Genomic DNA, 21,923 nt, shown 5'->3' on the forward strand with positions numbered 1-21,923 from the left:
AGCACTTTGCTTGCTGACTTTCTAGAGGGCCCAAGAGTAACATCTGATGTGAGCGTGTTTTGAGAAAGAGCCAGAGCTTTAGCGGAAAAATGCCCAGAAAAGCTTTACCGAAGAAGCTCTGCCCACTACGAAACACCCAGCTTCTGCTCCTTCCCTCACACTGGCGATTCTTTAATGGAAAATCATTAGGCATCTTACAGTTCTGATTTGGCTTCTTCTGATTCTTTTGATTTCCTATTCTTAAAAAATCTTTAAAAGAAACTCATTTTTCTTCAGTTAATAATAGAAAAAAGCCTGCACTGACCTGATTAAATTCCCAGGACCCTGTTCTTCAGGGATGGACTAAATGGCTGATATTATCACTTACAGAAGGGATGGAGTTTACGTTGAGAAATAGTCACAGACAGAGGCAGAGAAGAAAAGAGAGCAGTCTTTCATCTGCTGGCTCACTCCCCAAATGGTCGCAATGACCAGAGCTGAGCCAATCCGAAGCCAGGAGCCAGGAGCTTCTTCCAGGTCTCCCATGTGGGTGCAGGGGCCCAAGAACTCGGGCCGTCCTCTGCTGCTCTCCCAGGCACACTAGCAGAGAGCTGGATTGGAAGTGGAACAGCCAGTACTAGAACCGGCGCCCATCTAGGATGCTGGCACTGCAGGCCAGGGCTTTAACCCACTGTGCCACAGCACCAGCCCCCTAAAAGTTTATATCTTTTAATTCCATTTTCAACGAACTTTTTTAAGCCCTCTTATAGCTGGAGCCTACTTAAAGAAGCTTTTCCTGCTTCTAGGGAAATAGCTCCAAAAGCCACTGCCTGGTTTCTAAAGCTAACAGTGAGACGCAAAGTATCCCACAGATATTAGTACCCTAATTATTAACTGCATTTTGTAGCTCTAATTCTTCCATTCAAGAAAATACAATTATGTTCTGGATTCCAAATTCCCAGTAATACCTTTTTATTTCACTGGGAAGACTATACTTTTAAGAGGCTTATCTCCATATCAGAAATAACTTTAGTTCAAGTATGAAACAAGTCAAAATAATTGAGTTTTACTTAATTTATCTTTAAATAATCAAGATGGAAAAAAGGAGAACAGACACATCTCAAATGCTTGTAAATAAACACTTTAAAATTTTTAAAAAATATTTATTATTTGAAAGGCAGAATTTCAGAGAGAGAGAGATCTTCCATCTGCTGTTTCACTCCCCATTCCTTGTTAATAATTGAGGTTTTCTTTTTTTTAGCCTAGCATCCAGAAGGTTAAGGGTATAGCATTATGAGTGAAGAAAGGCATATTTACAGTAAAACACAAACATCTACTGTCAATGTGGAAAAAGGAAGGGATGTCCGAGGACAGGAAGCACATGAACTCCTAACAGACATGATCAGCAAAGATCTTCACCACAACATACTGCAGTAAAATTCCCCACAGTAAAACATAAAGAAAAGATTCCAAAATGTGCACGAGAGAAACACCAGATTACTTTCAGAGGACCTCCAATTAGACTCACAGCTGACTTCTCATCAGAAACCCTAGGCTAAGAGAGAATGGAGAGATACAGTGCAAGTCTTAAGAGAAAAAAACTGTCATCCCAGAATACTATATGCTGCAAAGCTCAAATTTAAGAAGGAAGGTGAAATGAAGACCTTCCATAACAAACAGAAATTAAAAGAATTTGTCACTACTCATCCAGCCTTACAAAAGATGCTTAAAGATGTGCTAAACACATAAAGATGGCCATCATTATGAAAGAAAGTGAAGGTAGAAAATACCCCAACAAAAGTACAGAAGTACACAACAGGAAGTAAACAACAAGAATATATGTGGAAAAATGGCAGGGCCGAGTCATTACTTATTATTTATAAAAAGTCACCTTGAATGTAAATGGCCTCAACTTTTCAGTTAAAAGAAAGGCCAAATGGATTAAAAAATAAGATCCATCTATTTGCTGCCTATGAGAAACACATTTCACACAGATATACACAGACTAAAGAGAAAGGATAGAAAAGGTATTCCATGCTAACAGAAAGCAAAAAAAAAGGCAGGTGTTGCCATCTTGATATCAGACAAAATAGACCTTAACACAAAAATTGTTAAAAGAGACAAAGAAGGGCACTATGTAATGATTAAGGGACCAATTCAATAATCTCTAGAACATATGCTACTCACGGAGACTTAACAACATACTCCTGAATGAACAAGAGGTCTCTGAAGAAATCAAAAGTGAAATAAAAAAGTTCTGGAAATAAATGAAAATGACAATACAACATATCAAAACTTATGGGATACAGCAAAAGCAATGTTAAGAGCAAAGTTTATAGCAACTGGTACCTATATCAAGATATTGTAAAGGCCCCAAATAAATGAGCCATCAATGCATCTCAAGGACCTAGATAAACGACATCAAACCAAACCCAAAACTAGTAGGAGAAAAGAAATAACTAAACTTAGAGAACAGGGGCCAGCGCTGTGCAGGCCCGCAGTGCCAGCATCCCATATGGATGCTGGTTTGAGTCCTGGCTGCTCCACTTCTGATCCAGCACTGTGCTATGGCCTTGGAAAGCAGTAGAAGATGGCCCAAGTCTTTGGGGCCCTGTACCTGCGTGGGAGACCCAGAAAAGGCTCCTGGCTTCGGATCGGTGCAGGTCTGGCCGTTGTGACAAAATTTGGGAGTGAACCAGTGGATGGAAGACTTCTTTCTCTCTCTGCCTCTCCTTTTCTGTGTAACTCTGACTTTCAAATAAATAAATAAATCTTAAATATAAAAATAAAATTAGAGAATAAATAAAACAAGCAAAAAAGAGAAAATTTAGCAAAAGGAAAAGCTGGTTCTTTGAAAAAATAAACAAAATTGATACATCATTGGCCCAGCTAACCAAAAAAAGGAGAGAAGATCCAAATCAGTAAAATTAGAGATGAAAAAGGAAATGTAACAAAAGACACCACAGAAATAAAAAGAATAATCAGAAATTACTATAAAGAGCTGTATGCCAACAAATTGGAAAACCTGGAAGAAATAGATTCCTGGAAACATACAACCTGCCTAAATTGAACCATGAAAATATGAAAACTAAATAGACCCACAACCAAGACAGAAATTGAATCAGTACTAAAGGCCCTCCCAACAAAGAAAAGCCCAGGACCAGATGGCTTCACTGCTGAATTCTACCAGACATTTACAGAAGAACTAACTGAATTCTTCTCAAGCTATTGAAAACAACTGAAAGGGAGGGAATCCTCCCAAATTCCTTCTACAAAGCCAGCATCTCCTTAATTCCTAAACCTGAAAAAGATGCAGCAGAGAAAGAGGATTACAGACCAATTTCCCTGATGAACATAAATGCAAAAATCCTCAGCAAAAACTAGCAAACTGAATCCAACAACACATCAGGAAGATCATTCACCTGGAGCAAGTGGAATTTATCCCAAGTATTCAGGGATGGTTCAACATTCACAAGTCAATCAATGTGATACACCACATTAACAAACTGATGAACAAAATCATATGATATCTCAATAGATGCAGAGAAAACATTTGATAAAATACAATACCCTTTCATGATGAAAACCTCTAAGCAAATTGGGTATAGATGGAACATCCTTCAACACAATCAAGGCAACTTATGACAAATTCACTGCCAGCGTCCTATTGAGTTGGGAAAAGTTGAACGCATTCCCAGAGATCCAGAACCAGACAAGGGTGCCCATTCTCACCACTGCTATTCAAAATAGTCCTAGAAGTTTTAGCTAGAGCCATTAGGCAAGAAAAAGGAATGAAAGGGATACAAACTGAGAAGTCAAACTATCCCTATTTGTAGAGTCCAAAATATTCTTCTACTAAGAGACTACTGGAAGAGTTTGGAAAAGTGGCGGGATATAAAATCAATACACAAAAATCAACAGCCTTTGTATACACAGACAATGCCATGACTGAGAAAGAACTTCTAAGATCAATCTCATTCAAATAGCTACCAATATATAAATAAGTAAATAATAATCAAGGATGTCAAAGATCTCCATGATGAGAATTACAAAACATTAAAGACAAAATAGAAGATGAAAAAAAAAAAAATAGAGAAATCTTCCATGCTCATGGATTAGAAGAATCAATATCATCAAAATGTTCATACTACCAAAAGCGATTTACAGATTCAATGCAATATCAATCAAAATACCAAGGACATTCTTCTCAGATATAGTAAAAATGATGCTGAAATTCATATGTAAACACAGGAGACCCCAAAAAGCTAAAGAAGTCTTATACAACAAAAACAAAGCCCGAGGCATCACAATACCAGATTTCAAACATACTGCAGGGCAGTTATCATCAAAACAGCCTGGTACTGGTATAAAAACAGCTGGATAGATCAATGGAACAGAATAGTAACACCTGAAATCAACCCACACATCTACAATCAACTTATTTTTTACAAAGAAGCTAAAATCAAGCCCTGGATCAAGGATAGTCTCTTCACCACATGGTGCTGGGAAAACTGGATCTCCACCTGCAGAAGTATGAAGACGCCTACCTTACACCTTATACAAAAATCCATTAAAGGGCTGGTGCTATGGCACAGCAGGTAAAGCCGCCACCTGCAGTGCCAGCATCCCATATTGGTGCCAGTTTGAGTCTCAGCTACTCTACTTCCAATCCAATTCTCTGCTATAGCCTGGGAAAGCAGCAGAAGATGTCTCAAGTCCTTGGGACCCTGTACCCATGTGGGAGAACAGGAAGAAGCTCCTAGCTCCTGGCTTCAGATTGGCTCAGCTCCAGCCATTGTGGCCATTTGGGGAATGAACCAGTGGGTGGACGATCTCTCTCTCTCTCTCTCTCTCTCTCTCTCTCTCTCTCTCTCTGCCTCTCTTCATCTCTGCCTCTCTGTAACTCTTTCAAATAAATAAATAAATCTTTTTTAAAAAAATCCACTCAAAATAGATTAAAGACCTAAATCTAGAACCTGATAACCATCAAATTATTAGAGAACATTGGAGAAACCCTGCAAAACATTGGCATAGGCAAAGATTTCTTGGAAAAGACCCCTGAGGCACAGGCAATCTAAGCCAAAATTGACAAATGAGATTACATCAAAGTGGGAAGCTTCTGCACTTTAAAAGACACACTCAGCAAAGTCAAGAGGCAACTGATAGAATGGTAGAAATTACCTGCAAACTATGCAAATGATAATGGAGCAATACCAGAATATACAGAGACCAAGAAACTCAACAACAATAAAACAGACAACCCAAGTAAGAAATGGGCAAAGGACTTAAACAGTTATTTTTCAAAAGACAAAATCCAAATGGCCAACAGACATAAAACTCATGAAAAAATGCTCAGAATCACTAGCAGTCAGGGAAATGCAAATCAAAACCAGAGTGAGGTTTCATCTTATCCCCACAGAATGGCTTTCATATAGAAATCAACAAACAACAAATGCTGGTGAGGATGTAGGGGGGGAAAGGTACACCAATCCACTGTTGGAGGGAATGTAAACTGGTAAAACCCTATGGAATTCAGTTTGGAGATATCTCAGAAATCTGAATATAGATCTACCATATGACCCAGCCATCCCACTCCTGGGAATTTACCCAAGGGAAATGAAATCAGCAAAAAAGAGTTATCTGCACACCCATGTTTATTTCAGCTCAATTCACAATAGCTAAGACATAGAATCAACCTAAATGCTTGTCAACTGAAGACTGGATAAAGAAATTTTGAGGTATGTACTCTATGAATACTAGATAGCAGTAAAAAAAAAAAAAAATGAAATCTGGACATTTGCAACAAAATGGATGAATCTGGAAAACATCATACTTAGTGAAATAAGACAGTCCCAAAAGGAAAATATCATATGTTCTCCCTGATCTGTGGTAACTAATAGAGCACCTAAAAAGCAATCTATATAAGTGATATTGACACTTTGAGATGAGATGATTTTGAACAGCCCTTGTCTTGACTGTTGAGGAAGAGATTTTTATTTTACATACTATTTGTTGAACTTATTATAGAGAGAGTTAATCTTATGTGTATTAAGTTAATTCAAAATAGATCTTAGTAAAAAATAAGAATGGGAATTGGAGAAGGAGGAGGAAGAAGGGTGGGAGCGTGGGTATGGTGGGAAGAATCACTATGTTCCTAAAGTTGTATTTATGAAATGTATGAAGTTTGTATACCTTAAATAAAAGGTTTCTGGGGAAAAAAAAAAAAAAGAAATCAGGAGCTTACATAAATGGAACCTTCTAGATTGGAATATGCATTTATCTTCTCTAAGTAAAAAATGCTTTGAAGAGAGGAAAAAAATCTTCCATTGAACAACAACATATTTCAAGTTTCTCAAAATAAAAAGATGGCATTGTCCATGCAGCACACAGCTCACTTTGGGGATTAACACTCCATCAATGGTGGCACATCAATCACCAGATGACCACTCTCCCATGATCGGGCTTCCCACCCATATGCCCCAGTTAAGAATTCTCTCTCTCCATCTCACACCATAGGATGCAAGGAAATATATTTTGGCATAGTATTCACTTGAAATGAAAAACAGTATAAAGAAGAAACTGCGGGCTTACATCTCTGGAGGACTTGCTGTAAGTTGTCCTGCATAGTTTCTCTACATTTGGGGAGAGTGTGTTCATTTGTTTCGTGGATCATATTCTTCAGATTTTCAAGAACTCGCATTTCTCGAAGACCGCGTTTTTCCTATTAAAAGAAAATAAATGACTGGTAAATATTGTGTGTTAAGTCGTAACTTTCTGGGATTTCCACCCAGGGTTTGCTTGTTATGTTATTACTTATTACTGAAATTCACATGACCTTCTTCTAATTATTTCATAATAAAGGAGGCCACATGTGGAGGCATTTTCTTTTACTATGAAATTCTCAAAAAGTTGCAATGTGAGTAGCATTTTTATAGCAATATTTAAAAATGGGCAAAATGAATGCTAAACCAGGTCTAGATTGCAACACCTTTCATTAAAAAGAAATCAGGTATTTTTGAACTGATTTTAAATTTCATTTTGTCATTCTTATCACCATGTAATTTCTATTACTGTATACTATATTTTTATCTTATTCCTTTTTTCTCCTCAAAGTAAAAATGGTGGTAAAAGTAATTATATGTAGATACTTCCCCATACAGAGAAGAATACTGAAGGCCTGAGGTTGCTAACCTCAGAGGGGCCTGCTGGCAAGGCGGACCCTGCCACGGCACTGGGAACCTGACCAAGAAAGTTTCCTACAGTAAATTCTAAAAGGGTTTATAGAACAGCATGCTTCATGCTGAACAGTTCTTTGCTTTGGGGAGTCAGAATGTTTTTTATTTTTTAAAGATTTTATTTATTTGAGAGTTACAGAGTGATGTAGAGACAGACAGAGAGGTCTTCTATCTACTGGTTCACTCCCCAGATGGCTGCAACTGCCAGAGCTGCGCCGATCTGAAGCCAGGAGTCAGGAGCTTCTTCCTGGTCTCCCACGGGGGTGCAGGGACTCAAGGACTTGGGCCATCTTCTATTGTTTTCCAGGCCAAAGCAGAGAGCTGGATCCGAAGAGGAGCAGCCGGGACTAAAACCGGCGCCCATATGGGATGCCGGTGCTTCAGGCCAGGGCCTTAACCCACTGCGCCAGCCCCAGAGTCTGGAATCTTAACACAAGTTAGGCAGAGGATGGCTGACTGACCAGCCCCCAGTAAAAAACCTGGGACCCCTGGGTTCAGCACACTTCCTTGATAAATTAAGTGCATCCAGAGTGACTCCACCAAGCTACTGCTTGGTCTCCATCAGCCTTCTCTCCAAGAGCCTCTCTGCTTGGCTGACTTCGCCCTGCATCCTTGTGCCACAACCCAGCTTGGTCATGAGCATGATCACTGGCTGAGTCTTCTGAGTTCTTCCAGCGAATCACTGAAACCTGGGGGTGGTCCCGGGGACCCCGGCACGACTTCTAGACTCACCATCCTGCTGCCTAATATGAGGGTGGGCTGGACTTAATGACTCTCTCCTAAAGAAAAACATCAACTTTACAGTGGAGAGACCTAGCGAACGTGACCTCAAACCAGCAAGGCAGGCTCACATCACCAGCGGTGTCATGCCAACAAGCAAATACTCTCTGCTGCTAAGGCTACTTGACTGCTGTGACAGTATCCCCCAAGCCCCTAAACCCAATCGAATCGAGAGAGAAACATGAGACAAATCCAGCCTAGGGACAGGACATCTGGCCAGGACTCAAGACTATCAAGGCCGTGAAAATCAAACACAGACCAAAGACGACTAGGCATATGTGATAATTAAATGCAACGTGATGCCCTGGATTAGATCCTGGAACAGAAACAGGACTGTAATGGAAAAACTGGTGAAATCCAAATAAAGTCTGGTGTTCTATTTCTAGTAATGTACCAATGTCAGTTTCTTAGTAATTACAAACGTGCCATGGTTATACAAGACAATAATACAAGAAACTGGGGGAGGACTATATGGGAACTCTCTGTACTATCTTTGCAATTATTTTGCAAATCTAAAATTAATATAAAACAATAAGCTCGTTAAAAAAAGAAGGGTGTTAAACTAGATTGTGAGACGATAATAAATTAGTCATATTACTGGAGGGCGTGAGTCATTCTTCTGGAGAAATTGTAGCCATTTTCTTACTTTTTGTGATTTTTTTCCATCACAAAATTAAAATTAAAAATTACAAATTCATACACAAGTTGGGAGAGAATAATAAAATGAACTGTCAAGTACTCATCACCAAACTTCAATAATTTTCAAGTCATGACTGATGTTCCCTCTGTGATACTTCATAGATCTCCCTAAATTATTCTGGAGTAAAACCTAGGTAAGTATATTATTTCAACTGCAAGTATTTCAATATATGTCTGTAAAAGACGAAGATTTTGTTTAAAAAAGAAAAGATACCCAACACATCAATAATTCTTTAACATCATCAAATATCAGCGTAGTGTTCACATTCCCTCAAATGTCTTATCAATGTTCTTTTCACTCTCAAGTTTACTGGAAACAAAATCTAAGATACATAAATTCGAATATGCTTCTTAAATTCTGTTTAATCTGTCATTTTTTCTACCTTTGTACTTTGTTGGAAAAAGCAGGTCATTTGTTTTCCCACGGTCTTATTTTAATGAATGGATCCCAATGGTGTGATTTAACACACTCCTTTGTGTCTTTTCTTTCCTATAAATCAGTAGGTAGTTAGAACTAAAGATCCATAGTTTCGTTTTTGGTCTGCAAGATTTCAGGAGTGGGTTGTGTGCTCTCAGCAGAAGGCCTATGGCAACCACCTTCATTTATTAGCAGGAATACTGCTGTAAGTAGAAACTGTGCCTTACTTACCAGTTCTAAAAAACTAGTGGGGCTCTAGTATTCTTTAAGGGAAATCACTAAGAGCTTTTGTTTGTACACAGCCCTGACTCCGACAGAGATTTAAGCATATTCGAAGCTTTTCACCCCCTTTCAGCATTCCTTCTCATGGATACTCAGACTGCCCCAGCTTTGTCCCAGGACGCAACACTCTCTGACAGCCTCTTTGCCTTCTAGGAGGACCTGACACTCCAGATTGGTCCTGCACAGCTCCTGCACCAGGCGTGGAGGCAGCACGTCTCCAACACCACTCGATTCAGAGATGGAACTTAGAGGCTCAGCACCACGACCGCTTTTCAGTGGACAAGATTAGGAAACACGCATTTTTTTTTTTAAAGATGTATCTATTTGAAAGGCAGTTACACACACACACACACACACAGAGAAGGAGAGAGAGAGAGAGAGAGAGAGAGATCTTCCATCTGCTGGTTCACTCCTTCCAAATGGCCACTGACAGAGCTGCACCAGGCCAAACTCAGGAGACAGAAACTCCATCTGGGTCTCCCACGTGGGTGGCAGGGGTCCAAATACTTGGGCCATCTTCTGTTGCTTTCCCAGGCCCATGAGCAGGGAGCTGGACTGGAAGCAGGGCAGCCAGGACTAGAACCCACACTCTGATATGGGATGCTAGCATGCCAGGAAGTGGGTTAACCCGCAGCGCCCTGAAGCATGTATTTTTCAAAAAGATCCATCTTGAGTTCACACTGGTAAGATTATAAAATTTTTAATTACCTTCCTGTCTCCTTTCTTTCCATTTCTCAAAATAACATAATCAACCTCATTTCCCATGCTGCTGATTCAATCAAACAATACCAATATTTTCATCAAAAAACAGATTAGTGAAAAGTGTGGTTTTTAATTTCTTATTTTGAAGAACTATCCCATTAGGAATATATAGTCAAGTCGCTGTGTTTGAAGTTACTTAGGGGTGAGCATTCAGCATGCGGGTTAAGATGCATGCCTGCACTCCATGTAGGAACACCAGGGTGCAGCTCCTGCTTTGGATTCCTGCTGACGCAGACTCTGGGCGGCAGCAGTGGTGGCTCAGGCAGCTGGGTTCCTGCCACCCACCTGGGAGACCTGAACTGTGTCTCAGCTCCAGCTTTGGCCCCAGTCCAGCTCTGGCCACGGTAGCCATTTGGGGAGTTAATCAGCAGAAGGGAGCTATCTCTCTCTTTGCCTGTCTCTTTTTCTGTCTTTTTCTCTCTCAAATAAATAAATAAATAAGGTACTTAGAACACTTTCTGAGTAGCAGTGTCACCATTTAGAAAACACAGGTCTCCTTGGGTGGATATTTGGCCTCTTTGGAGGCCCACATTCCAGCTGCAGTTCTAGCTTCCTGCTAATGAGCAACCCTGGGAGAGAACAGACGATGGCCAGATACTTGGGTCCCCGACACGTACATGTGAGAGCAGGACTCAGTTCCAGGACTCGGGTCCAGCCCTGGTTGCTGAAGACGTAACGGAGTAAACCACTAGATCTAAAATCTCTGTTTCTCTTTACCTTTCAAATGACAAAAATCAATCAAATTTTTAAAAAAATGTTTCAAAAAGAAACACAGGTTTGCTTCTTTGCATTTTACTTGATTTTTAGGGACTACTCTTGAAATTTAATGTTATTTTAAATTATGTAAAATATCTACAAAACAACATCTCTAAAACAAAATATATTCTAAGAAGTCTATCCCTGGCCTTTTCACCAATTCTGTGACTTATTCTGTCTTTTTAATTCTGTACTGGAGAGGCAGACAGAAAGAGAGGCATACAGAAAGCACTCTCATATTGGTTCACTTCCCAAATGTTTACAACAGCCAGGGCTGGAGCTGAGCTGGCAACTCAATCCAGGTCTTCCACACATCACTTACTCATTAGGCAACTTTTTAAGAAGTTATCCAGGGTCCTGCACTGTGGCATAGTGGGTAAAGCCACCGCCTGCAGTGCTGGCATCCCATATGGGCCCCGGTTGGAGTCCCGGCTGCTCCATTTCCAATCCAGCTCTCTGCTGTGGCCTGGGAAAGCAGTGGAAGATGGCTCAAGTCCTAGGGCCCCTGAGCTGTCGTGCCTGGGTCTCTTGGCTTCGGGTCAGCACAGCCCCGATGGTTGAGACCAATTGGGGAGTGAACCAGAGGATGGAAGACCTCTCTCTCTCTCTCTCTGCCTATCCTTCTCTGTGTTAACTCCGCCTTTCAAATAAATAAATAAACAAACAAACAAAAAAAAGAAGTAGTTATCCAATGGGGTTGGCGCTGTGGCATAACGGGTAAAGCCACTGCCTGCAGTGTCGGCATCTCATTTGAGTGCCAGTTTGAGTCCTGGTTGCTCCACTTCTGATCCAGCTCTCTGTTATGGCATGGGAAAGCAGTAGAAGATGGCCCAATTCCAGGTCTCCCACACATCACTTACTCATTAGGTAACTTTTTAAGAAGTTATTCAGGGACCGGTGCTGTGGCACAGCGGATAAAGCCACCGCCTGCAGTGCTGGCATCCCATATGGGTGCCGGTTTGAGTCCTGGCTACTCCACTTCCAATCCAATGCTATGCTGTGGCCTGAGAAAGCAGTGGAAGACGGCTCAAGTCCTTGGGCCCCTATGCCCCCGTGGGAGACCTGGAAGCAGCTCCTGGCGCCTAGTCTCGGATCTGCACAGCTCCAGCAGTTGTGGCCAATTGGAGAGTAAACCAGCAGATGGAAGACCTCTCTCTCTCTCTGATTCTCCTTTGTGCTCTCTGTGTAACTCTTTCAAATAAATCTTAAAAAATAAAAACATAAAAAGTTATCCAAATGCTAAGTATAAGGGCATAAATCTATATACAGCTGCAAATGTATGCGTATATACAAACATGCATATAAAAATATATACAATAGAAATGTGTAAGTGTACATGAATGTATATATGCTTAGTATCTTCTTTCTTAAGGAGAAACAAAGACTTTTTCTATATCACTCTGAGTCAAATTCATAAACACATGGTCACTTGTTTTTGGCGTATATACTGACATATACAGATGCCCCTCAACTTCATGACATCCTGGATTAAACCTACTATAAGTCACATATGTTGTAAGTCAAAACAGATGTAGGAGTGTGCATCTGGCACAGTGGTTAAGATGTTGCTTGGGGATGCCTGCATCCCATGCTGGAGTGTCTAGGTTGGAGTTCTGGATCCACTCCCAATTCCAGCTTCCTTCTAATGTGCACCCTGGGAGGCAGCAAGTGATAGCTCAAGTGATTGAACCCCTGCCACACACATGAGAGACCAGGACTGAGTTCTTGGTTGCTGGCTTCAGCCTGACCTAGCCCCAGCTGTTGCAGGCATCTGGGAGATGAACTAGTGAATGGAAATCTCTTAGTGTCCTCAATAAATAAATATTTATTTTTGCCTTTTTAAAGAAATAAATAATTGTTTTAAAAAATAAATGTAATGCGCCTAACCTACCACATGCCCTAGCTCAGCAACGCAGTATACCACAGGGGGTCAGTGGACTTCCTCTGTGACTGACAGGCTGAGTGGGAGCTGTGCTCGCTGCCACTGCCCAGCATCACCACAGAGGATAAGCACCATGGCACCAGGCTGGGAAGAGATCCAACTTCAGCACGCCAAGTATGGCTTCTACTGAAGGTGTCTCCCTTCCGCATCATGGCAAAACCAGAAAATTAGGTCAAGCCATGGTGAGTCAGAGACCGTATTCAGAAAAGTTGGCACTGCTGTTCTAATGGCTATGTTCATACTAATACTTTATATACCACTGTACATAACACCTCCACTTTTGTGTAATGGTACACTACTCTAAGGAACCTTGGAAATATGTCTTACTGTCTTATTTCAGTAGTTTTTCCCCATACATCAGAATCTAAAGTAAATTAGTATCCTTTCACTTCCAGTCAATATTTATAAGGCAGCCAGTGAAATTATCCTATTTTTTATATACCCTCCCCATCTCCATTTTCTCACCTTCCCCGTCAGGGCACAGAGACATTGTATGTCACTGTCTCCCTTATAACCACTATTTAGTCTTAGTGCTATAAATAAGTATGCTTTTAATGCTTGCCAAGTGTGGTTAGATAGAAGTGTCCCCAGTCATTGTGTTTATCTGAAACACATTCTGTTGTATAACAGATTCCTTAGGCGACGCTCACTTGGAAATACACCCAGAGTCCTTCTATGGCCCTAATAGAACATATGTGTTCCCTGTTTCTGAGGGTCAGTTTGGCTGGACATAAAATGCCCGGATGTTACTGCATCACCTTCTGGCCTGAGATACATCAAAGTGTTACCAGAATTTCTTACCCTTATAAAGCACACACCAAAGGACGCCCAAGGGATTTCTTTTTCCTTACAAAGTCTACAGATTTACTAGAAAATACCTCAGTGTTAGCTGGTATCGGTTAATTTTCCCCGAACGTTGTTTGTCCTTCAATAAAATTTCCATAGTACTTTTATTTCATGAAAATCTCCTTGAATTCTAGTTTTTGTCTTTGCTCTATTTGCTGCTTTGGTGTTTTTCTGTATGAGATCACCATCATGCAGATTTTGGCTCATCTGTACATACTGTCAATAACCACTCCTTTCTCTTGAACCCTTTATTTCTTTGGCCATAGCTTTTCAATCTTCAACTTGCCTATCTTCAATTTCATTAAGGACTATCCATTCTGTTCATTCACTTTTGTGTACTTTCTAGCTTGGTGTTCACTTCTGAAATAATTTTTTAAGTTTATTTTTCCTAAATTTTTACCTTACCTTTTGGTTTTCCTATTTCTACTTTAAGCAATCATTTCTAAGTTTTTCTAATTCTAATTTATATTGTTCTTTCCTCACTTCTATACTTTTTTCATGCTCCTTAAGCCTATTTTTAAATCAGATTATGGTTTTTGTTTTTATTGTGCTCCTATCTGTCCTACTTTATTTCCTTGAGAGATTTTACTGTTTTCTACTCTCCAACTGTATGATATTTGACTTGTGCTCAATTTTAAGTGGAATCTGCTATCCTCTATTTTTAGAAGGAAGGGATGATCAGTAGCCTTTCTTATTTCAAAGCTGTAGAATTCCCTTTTTTGCTGTTTCACACAGTACTCAATTGCCTATAGTTTCTCCACAGTGCAGGATCTTGGAAGAGTTTCAGACTCCCATACTGCTTCAATACCAACAGACTTTCCCCGGCCCCCGGCACTCATGTGTTGGATGGGGCCTGAGTGCCCTCTGTTTGGCTGCTGTCCTCTGAATGGCTCCCCAAGCTTTCCAAACAACGCCATGGGAATTTGGGGTCTGCTGGCACTCAAACCCTCCTCAAGCTGCTTGGCCCTCCCTCCACTTCCTCCAGCAATTTCTGACACCACAGAAGCCCTTCAGCTACCAGTGACTTGGCCGTTTGGTATTGTGGGGATTCTTCTCATGTGGTTTTATTGTAATGTGGCTTGGTTTTGCTATCCTGGATGCTCTGTCTGTTCTTATAAACAGATTCAAGAAGAAAAACTAAAACAAAAAATTATTCCACTGCTGTTGCCATCTTCTCCAGGTGGTACTGCAATTTGAAAGAATCCAGAGGAGGGGGAAATACGTCATTCCTCATGGAAGAATAATTTCTTTACATATCTGCAAAGGAACAGTCTCTCAAGCCAAATGCAAAGACAACTAACGACAGACAGGAGTCCTGCAGCTCCAGTCAGCGGGTAGTTTCTTGTTCTCGGGGTCTACGGACGAGTCCTGAGGTTCTAGGAGCCCTGAAACGGCAGTCAGATTTACACTCTCTATGCATCGTCCTAGGGGAACAAAAAATTCTCAAGATAGACCAGGACCTACTAAAATGAAGAGCGACTTATTTCAGGGGCTATTTATTGTAGCAGGCACACTGGTCGCCACACATTGTTAGGAGAATGAGTAACCACACTTCTCATCAGCTCATTAATTATAATAATGAAACAATAAATAGCTACTGTAATAGTGTTACACAAGAAAGGATATTAGAAGAAGCCTTCTCTTTTGTCTTTCCTACTTAAAAGGCAGAGTGACTAAGACAAAGGAGAAAGAAACACACACACACACACACACAGATACTGATCAGCTGGGCCAGGCCAAAGAGTCCTTCAGGTCTCCCATATGTGGGACAGGGGTCCAAACACTCAAGCCATCATCTGCTGCCTCCCAGGATGCACTGGTAGGAAGCTGGATCAGAAACGGCAGCGACAGGTCTTGAACTGGCACTGCAATCGGAGAAGCAGGTGTTCCAAGCGGCGGCTTAACCCACTGCATCACATGCTCACCTATTATCTTCTCTTAAACTTATCACCTAGTATACACAGTTTGTAAGCCGATTTTTCTATGGACACCTATTACAAAGTAAGACTATAACATGTTCTTGTCTACAGATGTATAGTTACTTCTAGTGTGAAAATTCTTAGAACAAAGTTCGACACCGATGAAGTTTGGTTCTGCCATGTAACATTCCAGGCAATTATTTACAGAGCCAACTTCTCTCGAGTGGAATTGGTGAGAGCTCGTGCGATGGCTAAAGGCAGTGACTGGCACTTAGCGCTGGCAGTTAAGATGCCCATACCCCACGCTGGAGCGCCTGGGTTCAACTCCTGTCCACAGCTCCTGACTCCAGCTTCCTGCTAAAGCAGGCCTTGGGAGGCAGCAGCATGGCTCACTGCCACCCACACGGAAGACTGGATTGAGTTCCAGAATCCCAGCTTCAGCCCCAGTCGGAGGCCACTGTGGCCATCTGCAGAGTGAACCAGGAGACAGGAGCTCCTTATCACTATCTGCCTCTCAAGCAGCAATGATTAATATTATTACAGTCAGAGTTTATTTATAGTATTACTAGGGTTCCTATAATGTTTATGCTAAAGATGTAATTTGGTAGTATTAGAAAAGAAATGGAGAGACTGACAATAATTTAAAATTTTATATCAATCACTCAAAATTAACAAGAATTAAAACCGTATCATGTATAAACATATTTATTACATGCTACACTGGATAGTTACTCTAATAACACAAGTTGTTATCCTGATACTTAATATCTGACAGGTTTTCTAGTAACCTAACTAAAAATGAAAGATCAAGATGTCAAGTGAAATTCTAGTTTGCTTCTGCCTTTTAAGGAATTTTTTTCTTGATCAATTTAGCCCACATTTGAACTCAACGCATTCCCATTCAACTCCTGTAGTAACTGTACTTATTGCACAGTGGGTTTTTTTTTTTTTTTGCCTTTAATTTTAACCAACATTTTCTCAATTTTTTTCCCCTAACTTCTATTTTTCTTTCTCGACACAAACATCACCTCTATGAAACTTTTCCTCAGAACTCTGCTGGGAACTGTATTTCTTGCTATCAACATCCAACATTTTACTTGGATCGGTTGAAGTACATGAAAATAAAACCTCCTAGTTATTTTCCACCTGCTTTCCTTATTTATCTGAAAGTCAGAGTTACAGAGACAGAAGAAGACAGAGACATGGAGACAGACAGACAGACAGACAGACACACACACACACACATACCCAGCCAGCCAGCCAGCCAGCCAGCGAAGAGATCTTTCATCTGCTGGTCCACTCTCAAAATGGCAGTAATGTCCAGTGTTGGGCCAGGCCAAAGCCAGGAGCCTGGAACTCCATCCAGGTCTCCCATGTGGATGGCAAGGGCACAAGTACTTGGGCTATCTACCACTTCCTTCCCAAGCACATTAGCAGGGAGCTGTATTGGAAGCAGAGCAGCCGGGACTTGAACTGGTGTTCCTGTGGGATATCAGCCTTGCAGGCAGCAGCTTAACTTGCTTTGCCAAAATGCCGGCCCCTGTTTTCCTTTCTGCTACATAAAATGCAGATGTAATGGCTGGAGCTCCAAAAGTTACCTTGGAGGCCAAAGGATAAAGGTAACACCTGAAGATGGAGCTGGAGGGGAGAAAAAACTGACATTTTAGAACCACTGGGTCGGCCGGCACCGCAACTCACTAGGCTAATCCTACGCCTGTGGCTCTGGTACCCCGGGTTCTAGTCGGTTGGGGCGCCGGATTCTGTCCCAGTTGCTCCTCTTCCAGTCCAGCTCTCTGCAGTTGCCTGGGAAGGCAGTGCAGGATGATGGCCCAGGTCCTTGGGCTCTGCACCTGCATGGGAGACCAGGAGGAAGCACCTGGCTCCTGGCTTCGGATTGGCATAGAGCGCCGGCCGTAGAGGCCACTTCGGGGGGTGAACCAATGGAAAAAGGAAGACCTTTCTCTCTGTCTCTGTCTCTCTCACTGTCTAACTCTGCCTGCCAAAACAAAACAAACAAACAAACAAAAAAAAAAACACTGGGTCAGCCCTAGACTGTCTCACCGTGGACTCTCTGAGTATCGTTAAAGAAAAACAAGTACCTTGGAGTATGAAGACCCGGAGAGACAAAGGGGGAGAAGAGCATCTGTGGGGCCCAATGTAAACAGGACTGTGTTTACAAGAAAGTAACCAGATCGCTGGCACATCCAGGCACAACAAACCACTGGAAACTCCAGAGAATGCTGTTTGCAGCACTGAGAACAGTTCCACCAGGACAGGAAACGGACGGATTACTTCACTGACACTATTGTCCAGAGGAGGATGGGAGAGAGACCTAAACACTTTGATGCTTGCATCTGTGAGGTTCCTGAAACGGGTCTGTGATTGGTAGGCTGCAGAGATTACCAAACGAAAGACTGAAGTAAAACTTTCTTCTCTTCAAAATAGAGAATAAGCACTTGTTAAACCACTATTTTTCAGGTGTTAGTTATAGTAATCAAACACCTTCCTTAGTGATACTCCCAGGTGTTCACCACCTATTCCAAAAGCACTGAAGGGAGTCTGCTAAAAACCATGCAGACACTTGCATCAGGCCACCCCTGCATAAGCACTTCACGAACACTTGGTGACTAACAAGAAGGCTGGACAGGCGCTGGCACCATGGCCAAGGGCTTCCCATGAATACGATCACACTGACAGGCACTACAAGTCCTCCACCTGGAAAGCGAGTTGCTGCTGCGGCTCTGCTTTTAAAGTTCACTGAAATCAAGGGGCAAGATTCTGTATAAGGTTGGGAGAAAGACAGTCAACTCTTCTTAAATGCTAACAAGAGTTTAAAATGGGCTAACAGCACTTCAGTAACTTAAGTTATACTGCCACCATGTGGCAAGCACGTACTCCTTTTTTATTATGCTCATTTCATATTTTTATATTAGGATACTGTACAATTTTCAAAGCTAATAATCTGCTTGTATGTGCATGTAAAGCATGATAAAAGTATATCACAAAAGAAGTCCATATTACAGTACTACTGAGATATGAGGCTTAGGGTAATTATGTGTTGTGGGTTATAAACATAGTACATTCATTTTAAAGGCTAAACATTTAATGTGAATAACATTATGCTTAAAAAAGATATCATAGTAAATGTTAACAGCAACACCTTAAGTATATGGGTACGAGAAAGGTGTTTGGTAATAGATACCATATGAGTGGTAAAGTGTTTATGAAGTGGCTGTAAATTCACAATCATCACACACTGTTGAGCACTTTATATATGTAGGGTTTCCCTTCATCCACCATTCCTAAACTTCAGTACACAAACAAAGGTACCCCATGCTTCACCCTGGGTAGCCAGAGAGTATGTCTACATGAGGTTCAGAATCATATTGATCTTTCATTTTACTCCTTTTTAAATCAACTAAAATGTTTAACTTCATATGAAATTTACTTACAAAGAGAGCATTTTATGGGTGATTATAAAAATTAGAACTTCCAATCATCTTCATAATTCTTTGAATGGGGTCACTTCAACATTGAATTTGGTTTTACACAATGTCTTCATAAGAAAAAAAAAAATAAATGGGAGTCGGTGCTGTGGCATAGTGAGCTAAGCCTCCACCTGCAGCACTGGCATCCCATATGGGCACTGGTTCATCTCCAGTTGCTCCTCTTCAGATCCAGCTCCCTGCTTATGGCCCTGGAAATCAGTAGATGATGGCCCAAGTCCTTAGGAAGGGGCACCCATGTGGGAGACCTGGAAGAAGCTCGTGGCTTCAGATCAGCTCAGCTCTGGCTGTTGCGGCCACCTGGGGAGTGAACCAGCAGATGGAAGACCTCTCTCTCTCTCTCTCTCTCTCTCTCCCTCTCACTGTCTGTAACTCCACCTCTCAAATAAATAAAATCTTGGAGCCAGTGCTGTGGTGCAATGAGTAAAGTCACCACCTGCAGTGCCGGCATCCCATATGGGCACTGGTTTAAGTCCTGGCTGCTCCACTTCCAATCCAGCTCTCTGCTATGGCCTGGGAAAGCAGAAGATGGCCCAAGTCCTGGAGACCTGGAAGAAGCTCCCGGCTCCTGGCTTTGGATCGGTCCAGCTCTCGCTGTTGCAGCCAACTGGGGAGTGAACCAGCGATGGAAGACATTTCTCTCTGCCTCTCCCTCTTTCTCTGTGTAACTCTTTCAAATAAATTAATCTTTAAAAAGAAAAGGGCCGGCACCGTGGCTCAATAGGCTAATCCTCTGCCTTGCGGCGCCGGCACACCGGGTTCTAGTCCGGGTCGGGGCACGGATTCTGTCCCGGTTGCCCCCCTTCCAGGTCAGCTCTCTGCTGTGGCCCGGGAGTGCAGTGGAGGATGGCCCAAGTCCTTGGGCCCTGCACCCCATGGGAGACCAGGAGAAGCACCTGGCTCCTGGCTTCGGATCAGCGCGGTGTGCCGGCCGCGGCAGCCAGGCAGCCATTGGAGGGTGAACCAACGGCAAAGGAAGACCTTTCTCTCCCTCTCTCTCTCACTATCCACTCTGTCAAAAAAAAGTAAAGAAAAGAACAGTGAGTTTCTCTGATCATTAATTCTTCCCAGCTATTCCTTTCTAGCAGATACCAGCACAGGAAAAAAAAAAAAAGAAGAAGAAAAAATGCTTAAATCTTTACTTAAAAGTCACTGTGAGGGGTTAAGCTAATGAATTTTAGATCCATGTATTGAAAAAAAAAAAAGTACCTGTTCCAACTAGAGGATATTTCCTGTCAGACAAATATATTCCACTACAACAGAGAGCATACTAACAGTAAACACAGACGACTTCCCTCTGCTCCTGAGCTACATGCTGCTGCTCCTTTGTTTTACAAATACAGTTGCCTACAGAAAAGATCGTTGCCATACACATTAAATCTTCTAAGTACCTGAATAACCTCAGCTTCGACACCAGCCAGCTTTTCTTTTTTTTTTTTTTTTGACAGGCAGAGTGGACAGTGAGAGAGAGAGAGAGAGAGAAAGGTCTTCCTTTTGCCATTGGTTCACCCTCCAATGGCCGCTGCAGCCGGCGCACCGCGCTGATCCGAAGCCAGGAGCCAGGTGCTTCTCCTGGTCTCCCACGCAGGTGCAGGGCCCAAGGACTTGGGCCATCCTCCACTGCACTCCCGGGCCACAGCAGAGAGCTGGCCTGGAAGAGGGGCAACCGGGACAGAATCCGGCGCCCCGACCGGGACTAGAACCTGGTGTGCCGGCGCCGCAAGGCGGAGGATTAGCCTGTTAAGCCATGGCGCAGGCCCATCAGCCAGCTTTTCTTAAAGCGAACTGCACGCTACATTTAGATGACACAGAGAAGATGGAACTCCGGGGCCTGCCAGCTTCGCTTCCCCACTCCTCCCTGTCCAACCACACCACCCTAGTAGAGGGCGTTCTTATCAAATACAGGCTACTCCTGTTTGGCCCACAACAAAAAGGAACTGGAAATAACGCAGGTATATATATCTGCCTTTTTTTTTTTTTTACTTATTTGACAGGTAGAATTAGACAGTGAGAGACAGAGAGAAAGGTCTTCCCTCCATTGGTTCACCCCTCAAATGGCCGCTATGGCCAGCATTGCGCCGATCGAAGCCAGGAGCCAGGTGCCCCCTCTTGGTCCCCCACGCTCCCTCCTGGTCCCCAACACGGGAGCAGGGGCCCAATCACCTGGGCCATCCTCCACTGCCCTCCCGGGCCACAGCAGAAAGCTGGCCTGGAAGAGGAGCAGCCGGGACTAGAACCTGGTGCCTATATGGGGTGCTGGCGCTGCAGGTGGAGGATTAGCCAAGTGAGCCACAGCGCCGGTCCCATGTATGTGCTTCTAAGGTCTCTAAAGTGTTCTCAGCGTTTCTGGTTTGAGGGGAGAGGCCAGAGGGCCACGTACAGGAGCTGAGTCTGATGAAGCCCAAGTGGGGAGGACACTGAGTGGAAAGTCTGCGTCAGGACTTGCTGAGAGAAGCAACTCAGGAGCTGGCCAAGTGCCCGAAACAAGGTACAAGGGAGGTGCCTAATGTGATTCAAAACAACAAGCGGCGGAGCTTGGATTAAAATTTGGGTTTTCTGGCATTCAATGTCTGTTTTTATTAAGTCCTCTTTTTTTTTTTTTTTTTTTTTGGTCAGTGTGGCTAACTGAATAGCTTCTATTTAAAAATATTATAGGGGCCAGCACCCTGGTGAAGTGGGTAAAGCCGCCGCCTGCAGTGCCAGCATCCCATATGGGCACCAGTTCTAGGCTGCTCCTCTTCCAATCCAGCTCTCTGCTATGGCCTGGGAAAGCAGTAGAAGATGGCCCAAGTCCTAGGG

The 21,923-nt window shown here is 42.5% G+C and overlaps 1 protein-coding gene across 1 annotated transcript in view; it reads right to left on the reverse strand.

The window, feature by feature from the left end:
• BLOC1S5 (biogenesis of lysosomal organelles complex 1 subunit 5) overlaps positions 1 to 21,923 on the reverse strand; it is a 50,413-nt gene that overhangs the window by 19,283 nt on the left and 9,207 nt on the right. The window contains exon 3 of the mRNA XM_062184384.1: positions 6,571 to 6,700. Coding sequence (XP_062040368.1) covers positions 6,571 to 6,700 — 130 coding nt within the window. The remainder of the gene's footprint in view (positions 1 to 6,570; positions 6,701 to 21,923) is intronic.

The sequence above is a fragment of the Lepus europaeus genome, chromosome 3, assembly GCF_033115175.1.
Source record: "Lepus europaeus isolate LE1 chromosome 3, mLepTim1.pri, whole genome shotgun sequence".
NCBI classification, from domain to species: domain Eukaryota; kingdom Metazoa; phylum Chordata; class Mammalia; order Lagomorpha; family Leporidae; genus Lepus; species Lepus europaeus.